At 35.4% G+C, this 16,607-nt stretch overlaps 1 protein-coding gene across 7 annotated transcripts in view; it reads left to right on the forward strand.

The window, feature by feature from the left end:
• The window catches only part of ARHGEF3 (Rho guanine nucleotide exchange factor 3), a 121,068-nt gene that overhangs the window by 18,058 nt on the left and 86,403 nt on the right, over positions 1-16,607 (forward strand). The window contains exon 3 of one of the 7 annotated variants that reach the window (XM_035338200.1): positions 2,227-2,386. The exons of the other annotated variants lie outside the window; for them this stretch is intronic. Coding sequence (XP_035194091.1) covers positions 2,341-2,386 — 46 coding nt within the window. The 5' untranslated portion in view covers positions 2,227-2,340. The remainder of the gene's footprint in view (positions 1-2,226; positions 2,387-16,607) is intronic. 7 annotated transcript variants of the gene reach the window in all.

The following is a 16,607-nucleotide window of genomic DNA, read 5'->3' on the forward strand; positions in this document are numbered from 1 at the left end:
ACATAGTGATCAAGGAATTAGGGACTTACGGGGTTTGCTCACTTTACTAGGACTTCCTTGCTAAAGCTGATGGGTTTTATCCTAAAATAGATGGTCAACAGTTACAAAATATGTATGGAAAGAGCAATCTCAATTAAATTGACTGAATTTCGTACTTATATTCTGTAGATAATTATTCATTATTAAAAACATTAGCTCAGTGAATAAAAATATCCTTCTGATCTTTATTTTTGGTGCTGTTTCATAACTGGTTACAGTATCTGGGATGTTTGTTTTCTAGGATTTGTAAGAGCTTCATAGGTGAACATTATTATTTTAAAAGAGTGAAAAATATTTTTAGCTTCAAAAATATACATGCAGTTCAGAGCTGTGTGGTCAAAGAAAGGCAGGCTCATGTAGTGATTCAGATTGGGCTCATGATCAGAGTTTGACTTAGTGGAGCAATATGAATCGATCCATAAGAATTTATAAAGCCAGCTCAACAATGATGTAGGCCTACTTTAAAGATATTTTTCTTCTTAGAGCTGAATTGCTGATGTCAATTCTTAAATATTGTATACAATATATCATGGAAAAGGTAAACTTAATATAGTGAAAACACCCAGTTTGTTTAATAGTGTAAACAGCATGCAGTTCTGTTGACTTTACTGGCACTAATTCTCTGTAAAATTAACTCAAGTGCGAATTTTTAAGACAAGCTTTTAAGAACAAAACCTAAACGCCTTTTCACTGAGAAGAAGACCAGACTGCTGAAGGCTGAGAATTTCATCATCCTATTTCAAACAGCACGTTTTCCTTAGGAGGGTGGCCATTTTTATAAATGAATATAATAAAGGAAATAGTGGGTGGCAAAAAGACAAGTACACGTTAGTATTTAAAACAGAAAAACATGCAGGGTGAGAGGAGGGGAAAGTAAGGTAGATATTTACATAACATTTCAATTGCAATGTAGTCCACTCTATCCATAGTGGTTTGTTGTTCTGTGCTTGAGCTCTGAGCTTAGTTGTGAAGCACTTTCTTTCTTCTGTAACACTAGGTTCTTAACAGCTGTTGCTGAGCTAAGCCTGTTTTTAATCATTGATTTATTTAGGACCCACCAGGTTTACAATTACTCAGCTAGCTTTTAATGTGATTTTATTCAATAAGGAAAAATAGTTCTACAGTGTAGTTCTGCCCAGTGGCTGGGTATCAGATCACTCCAGGAACACGTGGGTTATGTTAATGTCTGTTGATTATTGTTTTATCTGAGCTTTAAAATTTGGAAGCTTTTTGATAAAGCAAAAGAGTTATTCTGAGGTAGTGTGGAAACCCAAATTGAAGCATAATACTTAAAAATTCATCAGCTGTTTTAAAGTAAAATAGAAATAAGAATCAACTGAGATTTAAAAAGATGCTGGAACTGACATGTTTATGACTTGCAATGTAACAATAAGATAGGAAGACATTGGTGAGCAGCCAAAAATCTGAATTTTCATGATGAGGTAGTGTGTAAAGTAGGCACTTACCTTAATGCATATGGTTTCAATCACATTGATCCTCTTTAGGGAAGAAGTACGGAATAGCGTAGCTAAATTATTGCATACTATAGCTCAGAGAAAGACAAGTACTCAAGCTGACTTTGTAGCTTGTGTGGGAAATAAGTTTTCATGACATAAGTCATAATAATTCTGTTGCAGCTTTTGCCAGCTGCTAACTGAGTTAGGAGGAAGAGTTAATGTATCTGGAATTAGAGTGAAGAACAGAAACAAATTTAACAACTTTCACTGTTTCTTCTATATCTTTGTTCCGTCAGTAAAAATGAGTCATCCTGAAGAAGTGAATTAAAATGGCTCTAGTCAAGTGCAGTTGAGCTGCAGATGGTTGTGATTACAAGAGGCACATACATGTTTGGAGAATATAAGGTTACAGTGTTTGTAAAAAGGAAGTCCCATAAATTGCAGGTTAGCACTTCAGGTAGTCAAAATTAATTTTATTTTGAGAGGCCCTGAATTAGCTGATTTCTAGTAACATCTCAGTGTGAAGACAAGAAATACTCTTCTTGGAAAGTTTAAGAATATTCAGGACAGTTAGCATAACCTAACAATTATGCCAGGCTATTTTAATAAAGCAGATACATATTTCTAAAATAGATTTGGGTGTTTTTAGTAATACATATATGTATTTTAAATTACTGCTTTCTAAAATATGTTTTCTAGTTTATTTAACATACTTCTCTTCCCATAAAAGGATTAGTACAACAATTGAAAATTCTTATGAAAGAATCTCTCACACTGGGACTTGCAGCCTGAGAGCTAGTCCCTTAAACAAAGTGGGTGAAGATCCAGGAGAGCAACAGAACACATGAAGAGGATGACTCATATCAGCTTCTGTAGCACATCCAGAAATGGTGAGAGGTGAGAAATGTTAAAGTAAGAGTAGCCGCCAACTTCTGACTTAAGTCTCATGCAAACATGAAATGGGCTTTGGAACAGAATAAAATATTTCCCAGAGGCAAATATGAGTTTAAGCATACATCAGCAGTCATCATGTCTTAAAAAAACGTGTTCTAGATTTTATTTCCTCATCCTGGATGGGATCAAAAAATCTTGACTGCTGCCTTAAAAAAGGAAGATTTCAGAGTGCATGCTAGCCTGAATCTGAATCTCACAAGGTGGCAGGCTTGATCTGAAATTGAGGAGGGAGGCCATTTCCTCTACCAGTCAGAGAACAAGTAGTGCTCTGTATTGGGAACTCACTGGTGCCACTGTGGTTTGTGATTCTCCACTCTCCTCTCCCAGTCCCCCAGCAGCTTTATTCTCGGACTGGATAAAGAGAATAAAGTAGAGGTGAGGTGGTGAGGCAGTTATAGATTGCTTGTTTCAAATGCAGTCTTACGGGGATATGGCTAAGGCTGTTGTTTGTAGGTAATCAGTTTTTTTTTTTTTTTTTTTTTTTTTTTTTTTTCTCCCCCCAAGAGCTTTATTTCTTTTCTTTTTTTCTTGGTGAAAGATGATCACTTCCCAGACTGTTGGAGAAAACTGTCATCTGTATTTTGTACATGTGGTTATATTGTCTCTAGGTCACACTTCAAATCATGTCTGTTTGTATTATATCACGTGAAACACTTGCTATGTGCTCAGTTATTATTTTATTCTACCTGCATTTTCACAGATATATCTCTATTTTTTATTATAGCTGTTAGCCTAGGGAGCTAGAACAAATGTTTCTGAAATCCCAAATTGGTTCCAATTCAATGTCAATAAATTTTTACCCAATTAAAGGTAACACCAACTTTAGGTTGCCCTCAGTGGTATTTTGTTTATAAATGCATATTAGTGAGTAGTGACACTGCTTTTATATTCTGACATGTGAGTAAATGGAATATTTACAAAGAGTGCATCAAGAGAGTGAGATATATTTAGTTTTTAAAGCTGAAGAGTGTAGGTTTGGTTACTCAGACTTAGGAAAGGAGTAAAAAAAATAATCCATCAGTCTATCTATTACCAGAAGTTTCTGCATGACTTACTGAAGGGAAGTATTGGTAAAATCTAGAAAAAGTATTTAATAAAAAAGTGTCACACTGAACTTTTTTGTTTGTCACCCTCTTCAGTTGGTACAATAATCATTGAAATTGTGAAGGCAAATCTGTATGGCTTAAAGAACCAGACTTCCTCATTTTTTGTTATGTTAAGATTTCCCCGCTACCACCTGTGGGTAAGAGAAATGCATGCTGACAGGTTGAGACATAACACAGGCATGGTGGTTAGGCTTGGATCACCAATGTCTATAAATAATAAATATCACCGTGGAAGGGAAGCCTCAGCATCTCTGACCAATGTTTTGGTCATCTGCAAGTTGAAGTTGTGATTATAGCAGATCAGAAACTTTGCAGTCTTGCAAATGTAGAATAAATCAGTTTGCGTAGTTTATAACAGAAGAAATTTGTCATCAGTTTTGATTTTTTTTTCATGCTATTGAAGGTTGTCTCATTCACACTGCATTTTGCTACATTTTTTTTCTTTCTCTAATACTATGTGGAAAAAAAAAATTGCAGAAATAATAAAACTTATTCATTGCAAAATGTGAAGCATGTAAAGGAAGGTAAAGAAGATTTCCTCCTCTCTCCTTCATAACGCTCCAGTAATGTTAAAAATAGCTTGTGGCAATAGCAAATTAACAGTGATGAAAATTGTGATGTTTTTAGGTTGACTTACTGCCCTTAATTTCCATTTATCTCCCGAAGATGTTTAACTAAGGCCAAATTCAATATCTGATGATGTGATACTTGAATCTTAAGCAGTTTTTGTTGGATTCTGTTTTAACAAAATTGTGAATTTAAAGAGTTGGTCTTGCAAGTGAAGGACAAAAAGCTTCTTAATAATCTGATCCATATACCCGAAACTACATTCCATAAAGTTTCTAGACTGTTAGATCTCAGAATCTCTGTACTCTGAGAGAAGAATTTCACCTCCTTGTCATTTATTTCCCATCTGATAGCAGGCCATTGTAATCCTGACCCAGCTGATGGCAGCAGAGGGGATGTTTAATTATCTTTTGCATTTATGCTTCCTTTTGTTAATAAAGTGACATTTGGTGGGTCTTGCTGGAGAACACAAATGGGTGAATGAGAAGCACATTTTATTTGTAAACAGATGTTTTCTACATGGAATCAGGTATTGGAACAAACAGGTAGGTTTCTGGACTACGTGAGACTGGAGTGATTCTATGTGTTAACTGAATATTTCAATTTTGTGTTTAATAGTGCAACATTTTCATTTCTTTTTTTTTTTTTTTTTTCAAGAAGATATTTGAATTAAGGAGAGTATTTTGTTCATCAGAGCTTCTTTTTGTGAATCATGTTATGAATGAAAGGCCGCGGTTATTAGGGATAGCGGCTAAAGCAAAACACTGAGTTACTACTTCCAGTTTTCACTAAATCTGACATCAGCAGTTAGGCATATCAATGTAAACTTCAGTAAAAAGAAACACGCAGCATTTCCTGTACTGCAGTAATACAAAAGTGTGAAATCTTATGGAAGGGGAAGGACATACATGTTTAAAAAAATTATCTTTATCCAAGTTGATTTTATCCACTTAGACTTGTTCCCTCATAATTGTAATTCCCTTGTGGTTTCATGCCCACATAGTGGCAAGCACTGAGATGGCAGGGGTGTTACATGGCAGCCTTCTTGCTTGCGCTTCTGTTGGTCGATCACAAGGTCTTCAGTAATGAATCATTTGTGCTGTAACCTGTATGAGAGTGAAAGTATTTTAGGTCTGACAGCAACAGTATGTTCATCCATTTGACCACCTTGCAAACAGTAGTGCTTATCGATACAGTCCATTACTGTAATTGTTGTTCAAGTCTTGCATTATCTTCTGGTGCTTTTTCTCTGTCTTTTACATTAACCTGTTCTGTCCCACTGTGCTCACACTTCCATTCATACCAGGATTAGTATTTTTGTTACAGGTACCTGTAATACGAAGTTAATCCTGGTAAGAAATAAACTGTTCTAAAGTATTCAGAAAGCATAGCTCAAAATCTTTAATAATTAACTACCCTGATCTTTAAAACTGCCTCTGAAACCATTGTAGTGGACAAATGTAATTTCTATTTCACCAGAGAAAAATCACTATTTTATTCTGAAAAGTGATTATGTACTTTAATTCTATTTCTGTAGAGCTGGTGATAAAGTTTGCAAGCAAAACACAAATGATGTTTCTATGGGAACATTTGAACATCACAGTATTTGGAAACAAATGATCAGAAACAAAAGGCTGATTGTAACTTAATCTTTCCTTTTTGTGGGGTGAAAGAAAGGCTGGAGAATATGCACTGGTTAAATTTGCTACGCTTTCCTGTGGGTCCTGAACATTTCTAGAGGTAAGAGTTTTAAGAGAGGATAATTTGAATACATTGCTTTCAAGCTGGATGTCTTTGGTCACCTGCAAACCTCTTATATTCAAAAGATAGCTTTTCTGTCATGTAGTGTCATTACATTGCCTAAGAACTATACAAGGAAATCCCCAGAAGAAATAAGAAATTCCACATTTCTTATAATGTGGAAAAGAAAACCTGGACTAGTAGTAACTATTGAAAAGTACTTACAAATGTTTCAGGATATCCACTAATATTTGTTAGATATAAATGTACAGATACATATATATTTATATGTATGAATATCATCAGCACTCTGCAGCATGAAAGCCTATATGTAACAATTTAGAGATGCATAGGAAGCAGTGAAATCTACCTGCTTTCTAGATAGATTTTATTTGATATTTCTGACACTAAATAATTACATGACTGACTTCAAGTTTACCTTTTAATAGGGAGACTTCTTAAAAAAAAATATTCTGATAAATTCATTGGGAAATAGAATGCGGCTGACTCCTAAGAACATATGATTTTTCCACCCCTGAATTTGAACAGAAATAACATTGTAAGAAGCATAAATTAAAATTCAGAGAAGTTAATGTGATCTGTAGGCAGGTATGTAGGTAATCTGTTTCCTGCTGTGTCAGTCTACTGTGTTGTAGTCACCATGGTGATGGTCAAAAGCTAACTGTTTTACTAGCTGTCCACTTAGCTATGTCTTCATTTAAAAAAATGGTTAGTAAAACTATATTTAAAACAGGGAATTCAATTACTGCTATACTTCAGAGTGTGGAGGAAGTTTTGTTTCAATAAGGCTCTTGTTTAGCCTGGAAAATTACATCATAAAGCAGGTGCTATCAATTTTTTTCTTGCTGTCTTCTCTCCCACCCCCAAACACTAAGATTAAGATGCTTTTATTTTGAAAGCTATATAATGTTTTTGTATTTCATGCACAAAAATACAAGTTGTATGTCGTCAGATCATTTAAAGTAAATCACACTACAATTTTTTAAAAATGGGAATCTTTTAAATATACTGTTATAACAATTTTATTGCTGCTATTTCATTAGATACATTCACATCTGAAACCTTGCATTGTTTTATTTATTACCACAACAGAACACACAAAATTTGGTGAGTCAGAATTGGGCTCATTTAGGCATATTTCCATCATGGTCACATCTGTTATTTGTGTAACTTAATAAGTGAAAGCACAGTAAGCCAACTACAAATCAATAAGTAATTTGTATCAAAGTGCAGATGGAAGTTTATGACATGCATTTACTGCACCCTGGATTACAGAACTGTCTGTCACATCAAATTTGTTAATGTGTTTTTTTTCTGCCTCCAGATATCCTCCTTTTCCCAGACTGATCACTGAATTAGGGAATCCATTCCTCTTTCTCCCCTGTGCTGTGTTGGTGAGGGGCATTCCATGGTGAAAAGTAGATTGGTGGGAAAGCTCTACCAATTTCCATACAAGTGGAAGAAAAAATAGCAGAAGTTTAAAGGCTAAACTAGTTTATCCTTAAACATTGAATTCTATTTGCTAAACTGCTTATTATTATTTTTATTCCTGAAATAACAGAATGATAATAAAACCCTCTAACTCTTTTCTTTCAAACTGTCAGAATATGATCTGGTGAAACTTCTACAATTATGTTGCCAATTGACTGTGATGCCTGTTTTGCAACATCTTCACAATCAATTCTTGTGGGATATAAAGCTATCTAAAACTTTTTGGACATCATATGGTAAATCCAGAGTTTAAATAATATTTATTTATTTATCTATCTATTTTGTGTGGACTTTATATTCGATGATTTAAAAAATATTTTCCCACTTGCATGCTTCTTTTTTAATCTGCAACTCATCTGGCACAAGCCAATGTTTTTCTGGTTGGGAACTCTGTAATAGAAAACTCAATTGATTTTTCAGCACCTCATTTCAAGACAGGTTTGAAATGAATCATTAACTTTTTCTCGTGCTGATTTATATTTCATTATATTTGGAAGATCTTCTATATACATATGTATTCATCATTTACACTTTGATTATATACAAAACAACAACAACCACAACAAAACCCACCAACTTTAATCAGTATGATTAAACCCAGAGGGAAGTTTTTCATCTATTATGATAGATAGGCTGCTTAATACCTGTCCATTCAGGATCTTTTTGCTTTCAGTTCACTGAAGTAGGAGACTTTCCAGGAAATTTGAATTTTTCTGTATCTTGCTATGAGGATTTTGTATGTAAATGGAAGGGGAGTTGCACAGAATAATCAGTGATAATAGAGTGTAGTGACAGAAAGGTGATTGCATTACAGCTCTTGTATTTTGCTCAGCAAGGGGATGCATTTACTAGTGGTATATAAATAGATATTTATCCTTTTCCTTTTCTGTGGTAACCATGAGTGAATTTAAGAAATTGATAATGTTTTAGTTTTAGTTCAGGCTTAGCCAAACTTCTTTGATTTACCAATGTTTGTCCTTTGGTTTGAATGACTTAATAATCTTACAGTACTTTGTTTTATGGTAGATTTTTTTTTAGTATCTGTGTCAAGATATTCTTCTTTTACTCCTCAAAAGTTATGTATGTGTGCTATGCATGTGAGGCTGGACTTTTTTGACCAGCAGTGTCCTGGTCTGTGTCTGCGGTTTGCAGAGTTCTCTCCTGTCAACCTGAGGATGCAGAGTAGAGCATCACTACCATATCTCATTTCCGTTTTACAGCTCCTCAGTAGCCTATTTTCAACAAGACAACTGTCAACTCTCTATGCTGCTCTTTACAGAACTGTATACAGTAGGTTTGTTGCCATAAACAAAATAGCTATTTTTTACATTCCTCTGTTAATGTGGCAATTTTATGCCACTAGAGCAGCTGTCCCTGCCTCCCTGAAGGCCATTGTCCTTGAATGTTAATGCTGTTCATTTTTTTTTTTTTTTTTTTATAAACAGTACTGGCAGGACATAGGACATGGTCAGTTCTTCTGCTACCATGTTCCTGTTTCAAGCCTTACAGCAATGTAGTCTACCTGAAGAAACAGCTAACTGTCATAGAGGGTGGGTAGGAAGATTGACAAAGGACTCTAGAACTGACAAATGCTTGTTTCGGACTCTAAAAGTCTGGTGTCCATATGTAAAGAAATTGGATTTGTGTTGTCAAGTTCCATCAAAGCTCTTGAGTATTATTTTTCCTGACCATTTCAACTTCAGCTGTTTTAGTGACCCAAATAATGCTTTTTGCCTGGCAAGCCAGGTTTTTTAATGTACCTCTATTTATTTGAAAGTCAAGTATCTAGAATTTCAGATTCTTTACATGGTGACTTATGCTCTTTGAGATTGTCATAACACCCACTTTTAACTATATATTGTCAGACCTTGTAAACTTGGGTGCAAAGACCAACACTCATGATATCAGAGTATGCTTACAATAAATATTTTCTATAGTAATTTAATGCCTTAATATTATTTTAGCAAATAGTTAAAACTCGAATGCACTATCAATGCAATTTTTTGTTTGCTGAGCCATTTGATAACAGTAGATGTTATTCATTATAAGTGTATTGCAACTCTATACTTCCTAGCAGAGCAAAGATGAAACTTTTGATCAGGATTCCTTCTAAAGACAGTTTGAAAATACTGTGTTGTTTCCATTCTGAATTTTTGTTTTCAAACCACAGTCAAATTTAAAACTAGCATCTTAAAGCTTACTGATTCTCAGCTAGTCTTTATGAGGCTTTTGAATAAAGCCCTTAATAACATTTTAAAAATTTTAGTTAGTTTTGAGGTGGGTGGTTGGACAGTTGGACCTGGTCTTTGTGGGTCCCTTCCAACTGAACTATTTTATTTTGTATCACGTGTCTTCTATCTGCATCAGGCAGTGTTAATATGTTTCTTCTGTGTTTTAGGTTTAATGCTTAATATTTTTTACTTGCTGATAATTTAAAACTTTTCTCTCGAGATCAGTCATGTGACTATGGACTTCGGGGAAAAATCATTGTACTTTTTTTTTTAATTAGCCCTTCTTAGTAGGACATAAGGGGGATTAGGAGTTGGAAGACATGAAACCAGTTACTTTGCTTTTCAAAGTACTTAGAAAACTCTGATGTGCAAAAAGGTGTACGTGTGTGGTTTAAAGAACATGGTTTCTTCAGGAAATGGTATGTGACTTTGCTATCTGTCTCTTGTTAGTAACTTTTCTACCTATTGTCCAGTTTTATTTTTAAAAATAAATTTTAAAAAAAAATCATTATGCATGCTCAGAGCTATATGTATTCTTTACGTTCTGCTTCAGGCCATAGAATTGCATGCCATGCATAGGATGAGGCTACAGCTTCACTTTCAGTACCTCTTAAGAATGAGAAAACAACTTCTTAGCATTAATCTTTATCCTTAGCAAAGAGCACAAACTAGAGCATCAGACTTGTGATGCTGAGCTCCATATGGTTTTCATTGCTATGCCCCTTTTTCCAAGAGATCGGCTCATCAAATGCCTGTATGCCTGTTCTTTTTCAGTTTGAAATTGTTAAAATTGGAAAATGTGCTTATAGAACCATCATACAAATAACATCGTTGGGGAATTTTGCAGCACTGTTAAACTGTTTAATGCAGAAGACCACTGTTTGGAGGCAGGAAGAGTACTGGATGAAGTTAACTTTTTGTATCATTTTTTTTTTGTTCATTTGGACAATTGCTGTACAGAAAGCAAAATGCTGTTTTATTAATCAAGAGATAAAGCACAAGTGATCAGAAAAAATACAGCACTTTGGCACCAAAAACACATTTTACAATAAAATAACCCAGAATGATCAATATATTCAAGAAAAGTAGGATTGTCTACCTTCCATTCCAGTCATTCTCATGACTACTAACAGTAGTTCTGATATACATTACCATAAAGGAAACTGTAAATAATGTTTTTCCTTAGTCATTGATCAAATTAATGTGTTTGATTTCTTTCTTGTGGCTTACGACTCTTGTTTCAGCTTCTGTAGGAAGTCGCAATATTGTCCTCATGCTCTGGTGCTTTCTATATTAAAACTGTGAGACTGTTCCCTTGGCTTTTCTAATTAGAAAACAGTTTTTATAAATACCGCAATGTCTACTTCCTGAACTCAATTAATATATCTCTTTGAAACCAGAATACATTAGCTATCAGTAAGAGACAAAAGATAAATGTGCCCTAACATAAGAGCATAGCATAAATTTCTTCAGACAAAACCTAATGATGGTGAATGTGTTGAAACAAAAAGTTCTGATAAAAATATGGAATGAGATGATGTGCAGTTGCTAATATTCAGCAGTGTTACAAAAAAAAAAAAGTCTAAAGCAAGTAGTTTCTGCATGTCAGAGTGAATCTTCAACTATATTATAAAGTTGTTACAAATCATTAAGTATTTTCATGGCAAAAAATGGATCCTGTACTAGTGTATATGGATGAGAATATGCTAATACGTGCAAGGGCAAATAGCTGAAAAATGTTTTATTTCCAAGCAAATAATAATCTCTAGTATACTTACAATAAAGAGTTTTCTGTTATGAGTTACTAAGGTAAACTATATAATTCCTTAAGGTTTCCTAAATTATTGTGGAAAAATTAAAAATCTCATGTATAAATTTGTTTATTTCATTGGGCGTTCTAAGAATCTTTGCAGTTGATAATGTCAGTTCTGGTAGCATTTTTTTTTTTTTTTTTTTTTTAATGTGCATGGGTAAGAATGTTTTTGTGTGTATGGCACAAACATGTAGCACAATTTTTTTTGTTGTTGTTCATGATTTTTTGGAAGAACAGGTGGTTCGGGATCACAGCAGTATGATTTTTAGTGATGTTGATAATGATATATTAAAATCGTTCATTATTTGGGCTTATTTTTTTTTCCCTACTGCATAAACGTTCTTAAAATAATGTAGAAGTAGTACTGTTCTCTTACTGGCAGTAATTTTCACTTTAAAATGTTTACAAGTAATGTTTCTTACAATATTTTTCTGCTTTCAGCCTTCATACATCACTACTTTTTGACTCTTTAATGCTTTCATTGCATTTATTTTGGGGGACATCTTAAAGCAGGTAACCTGTAGCCATAGGCCTGAAGCTTTGGTTGACTTGGTCTTCTGTCCATAGCAATGTACAGTCATACATTTGGAACAGATGCTGAGAATGCACGTTATGAGGCAAAGAAAAAATAGTTAATTCTTGGTCTTGCTGCCCTGACATTGTACTTCAGGCAGATGCAAAGCAATTAAATCCATCCATTAGTTATGAGATTTGTTATCAATTACCTTAAATAGGATAAAGCACGGTTACAGGCCTTCTTGCTTCCAGACACTGACAAACAACCTTTCCTTGAAAAAAAAAGTATCAAAACTATCTGTATGATCTTATAGAGTGATGTTGGGCTGAAATTGCTGTCATGCTGTTGGTGCTTTTACTTGCTAGAGGCTAGAAAACAAATTTGTTTTGCTGATAGAGATTACTGAACATTTTCTGTCCTGAATTAATATTTTGAATGGAGCTTTCATGACATGATAGTTTCAGCAGGTTTTACTCCACTGCATTCAGGGGTTTCTATAGTAATTGCTATGGGAACACTGACGCAAAAAATGTTCCCACAGGAACCCAGTTGTGAGTAATAACGAACAACTGAAAGAAGTTTGCTTTTGCATCTCAAGTTAAATATTCCTTCTGGAAATAGTGAGACTGCTTTTTTGGTTAATCAATAGGAAGTCATTCTATGAGATAAAAGTTGAGATGATATTTATGGTTTCAGAGTGCCCATGTCATTTGAACATATTGCCCGAGTATCATTCCTGAGAAGAATGAAGAGTGTTAGAAACATCAGGTGTAAAATCTGGCACAATCTTCAAATGCCTCAAGTTGTAAAGAAACCTCCAATACCAAATACAAAGTACGAGATCTTCCAGTCAGAAATTATAACTTCCCAGCTATTAACAGTGTTACTTGTTATGTAAATGGATTTACATAATTCATGAAGATCAAACTCTTGGTAGTTTTCTGACTTCACTGTGCAATGAAGATCAAGATCAAAAGGGTCATAGCAGGGGACAGTGTTTGTTGACTTTAGCGTCTATTTATAAGTTGCCTTAAAAACATTACTTGTTTTTTTTTGCAGAAATAAATTTGTCAGTGTTTCTACTAACTAAATGGAATATCCTGATGTCAGAGGATGCAATATTTATTGAAACTGTTTGTTACTAACAAACAGTTAAGGCTCTCCCTGTACATGTAAACTGGCCATTGTGTGTTTAGTTGTGTTGTTTCTATTTGTTTCGCTTCCATTTTGAACAAAAGGGGAACCAATCTGGTGTTTATGCTATGAAGAAGCTTTTTAACTTGACAGCATTTTAGGGCTTCATACAGTATTTTTTTTACTCTCATGGAGTAAGACAAAACACTCATGGAGTGTTAGTGTATGGATACAAGAAAAAGTCTTGCTGAGTTATAGTAAATGATGGAAAGATGTAAAAAAATCATTTGAAGCAGAAGAATTCTTCATTTGGCCCCCCATTCTAAGGCCAGTTCTCATCAATGTTTTTATGAACAATTTGGATGTAGGACTAGAAGGTGTTTTGAGCAGATTTGCCGATGACACAAAATTTGGAGGAGTTGTAGACTCGGATGAGGGTGGAAAGGCCTTGCAATGAGATCTGGACAGATTGTATAGCTGGGCGATCACCAACCGCATGAAGTTTAACAAGAGCAAGTGCTGGGTCCTGCACCTGGGACGGGGAAACCCTGTCTATGCGTACAGACTGGGCGACAAGATGCTGGACAGCAGCCCTGCAGAGAGGGATCTGGGGGTTGTGGTTGACTGCAAGTTGAATATGAGCCAGCAGTGTGCCCTGGCAGCCAGGAGGGCCAACCGTATCATGGAGTGCATCAAGCACGGCACTGCTCTTTGGTTGAGGGAAGTGATCATCCCGCTCTACTCTGTGCTGGTGTGGCCTCACCTCGAGTACTGTGTGCAGTTCTGGGTACCACAGTACAAGGATGTAAAACTGTTGGAGAGTGTCCAGAGGAGGGCGACAAAGATGGTGAAGGGCCTAGAGGGGAAGACATATGAGGAGCAGCTGAGGTCACTGGGCCTGTTCAGCCTGGAGAAGAGGAGGCTGAGGGGAGACCTCATCGCAGTCTACAACTTCCTTGCAAGGGGGAGTGGAGGGGCAGGTGCCGACCTATTCTCAGTAATCACCAGTGATAGGACCCGCAGGAATGGTGTCAAGCTGAGGCAGTGTGAGTTTAGGCTAGACATCAGGAAGAAGTTCTTCACTGAGATTGTGGTTGCACACCGGAACAGGCTCCCCAGTGAAGTAGTCACTGCACCAAGCCTGTCTGAATTTAAGAAGCAATTGGACTGTGCACTTTGTCACATTGTCTAAAATTCTGTGTAGACCTGTGCGGTGCCAGTAGTTGGACTTGATGATCTTTATAGATCCCTTCCAACTCTGGATATTCTATGATTCTATGAACTCTTGATAATGGATTGCATTCAATAAAAGGAAACTTCCTTCCTTGACTGATTGGCTTAATGCCACATCCTTGAGAAGCAGGTGTGAAGAATATCATGCAGCAATCTTCAAAAGGTATGCAGGAGTGCTCTTTACTGTTCAGTACAAAGGAAGCTCTAAGTTGACAACATAACCTTATCTGATGTTTTTGATAGGAATCAAATTTTGGGGGGTCATATTTACTTGAAATATAAACTACAATGCAGAAAAAGATAAATGTGCAAATGAGGGCATAAGGAAACAGTAGTATGGGAGTTTTAAAATCTTGTATTGGATTGACTTGTGCCCAAATGTTTTTTTTCTTTTTTTTTTCTTTTTTTTTTTTTTTTTAAATAGCATTGCTCTCTCTATTCAGTCCTTCTGATCCTTCAAGCTGTCTGTTAGTGAACCACAGCTTCACAGAAATTCATGTTTACTCTCAGAAAGAGAGCTAGATGATATGAATCCAAACAAAAAAGGCTTTCCACTCGTTGTTATCAAGAACATGATGTGATGACACTTGAATTTTGAGGATGTTAGTAGCTTTTATATAGCTTGACAGGGAAAATACTGTTTGGTTGGATATCAAGAAGCTTGAAATCCCTTGTCTGCTTTCTCTCACTGTTTTTGCTTCTAACTTATCAACAAGTATCCAATCTTGCTAAATTAAGTGGATTTCCCAACATTAGGTTCTCATGAGAACTTCTTTCTGTTTTGAAAACAAAATGGAATAAGCTTTTTCTGTTTCCTTGTACATGAACGTTGTGAGTTTTTGCCTGGAGGCTTGATTCTTCTGGCATTCTCATGATGGGGACTGTTCAGACACTGCCACTGGAGGGTTTTCTTCCCATGGACCAGAGGATTTTATCTGTACGGGTGGGTGGAGATGAACAAACATTTCTTTCTAATGAGTTGTTCTCTTTGTAAAGAATTCAGCGTATATCTGTGTTACAGTGGGGTGGTATAATGACTGAAAATTAACAAACCTTGATGGTCTTCTTCCTGGTATACTGTAAATACTGTAGGAATAATTTAATAATTTGAGCATCCACATTCAAAGCCAGCCAGTGAATAATCTTTCTTATGTTTTACAATATTCATGAAACGGTGATATTTTCTTATAATACAGGGTGCCCTTCTCATTGTCCCTGGCATTAATTCAGCTATACCTTGTCAAACAGGAGAGAAAAACAAACAAACAAAGAAAAAAACACTGTAACACTGTGTCCCTCTGTTGGCTGGTAGCCAGGGCTATTTCAGCTGTGAATACAGTTCATATATGTCAAGGGGATGCATTTATAGTGGTATACCTCAAATGCAATTCATTACATTAACCTGCAGTATTCAAAAATGAAGAAATATTTTGTTTACAGCTTAGCTCCAAGCCTGTGTTTCCCTAGAAGTTGAAATAGTACGTCACTAGAAATCTTTTTTTTTTTTTTTTTTTTAAATCAAAATGTAGAACTTTACTTGATCTTCAGAGGTTGTTTTTTTTTTCTATTTCATAAAATTAGTATTAATCTTTAACGAAAATAAATGTAGAAATGGAAAGATAAGTTATGTAGCTCGTTTGGGTTTTAGTTGTGATGGGATATTTTGCAGTGCTGTGAATTGGTTCATTGTATAAACAAACACGTCCCACACCTACTCTTTTCCCATGCGTTCTTCAGAACAACTCACTTGTATTTGTACCTGCTTCCGTGGTGCAGGCTTTCGTCTGCATACGCCCAGATTCACAAGGGCTGTTTTTCTTTTATACTGTTTATGACGCTCAATTCATGATAAGACAATAGAAGATTATCAGTATTCAGGAAGTTAGCACACCAACTAAAAATCCTTCATCTGCTTTTTTCCTTGGTGGATATTTTATGTTTCTCTGCAGGTAGTAACTGTCTAATCTTGTTTACCTAAATGGATATTTTTTTTCCAATTATCTGGCTGTGGATTCTATGTAGAGTAGCTCTTAAAGAGCTCACATCTGGAGAATCAAACTTTGGTAAATTAAGCATAAACACAATCATTTTGAGATACTTTGCCTTTCAGAAGTGTAGCAAGTAAAATCTTCATAAGAACTTAAAACTTCTCAGTCAAATTCTACTCAAACTCATCTTCTCCCCCTTGGAAAATTAGGAAGTTTTACACATTCTCCTTTTGGTGATAAAGTGTGCAGGCTTTGTATAGAAAAGGAATGACATTTGATGTTTCAGGTGAAGGAGTCAGTGTTTTTATTAAACCAC

This window comes from Oxyura jamaicensis, chromosome 12 (genome assembly GCF_011077185.1).
Source record: "Oxyura jamaicensis isolate SHBP4307 breed ruddy duck chromosome 12, BPBGC_Ojam_1.0, whole genome shotgun sequence".
NCBI classification, from domain to species: domain Eukaryota; kingdom Metazoa; phylum Chordata; class Aves; order Anseriformes; family Anatidae; genus Oxyura; species Oxyura jamaicensis.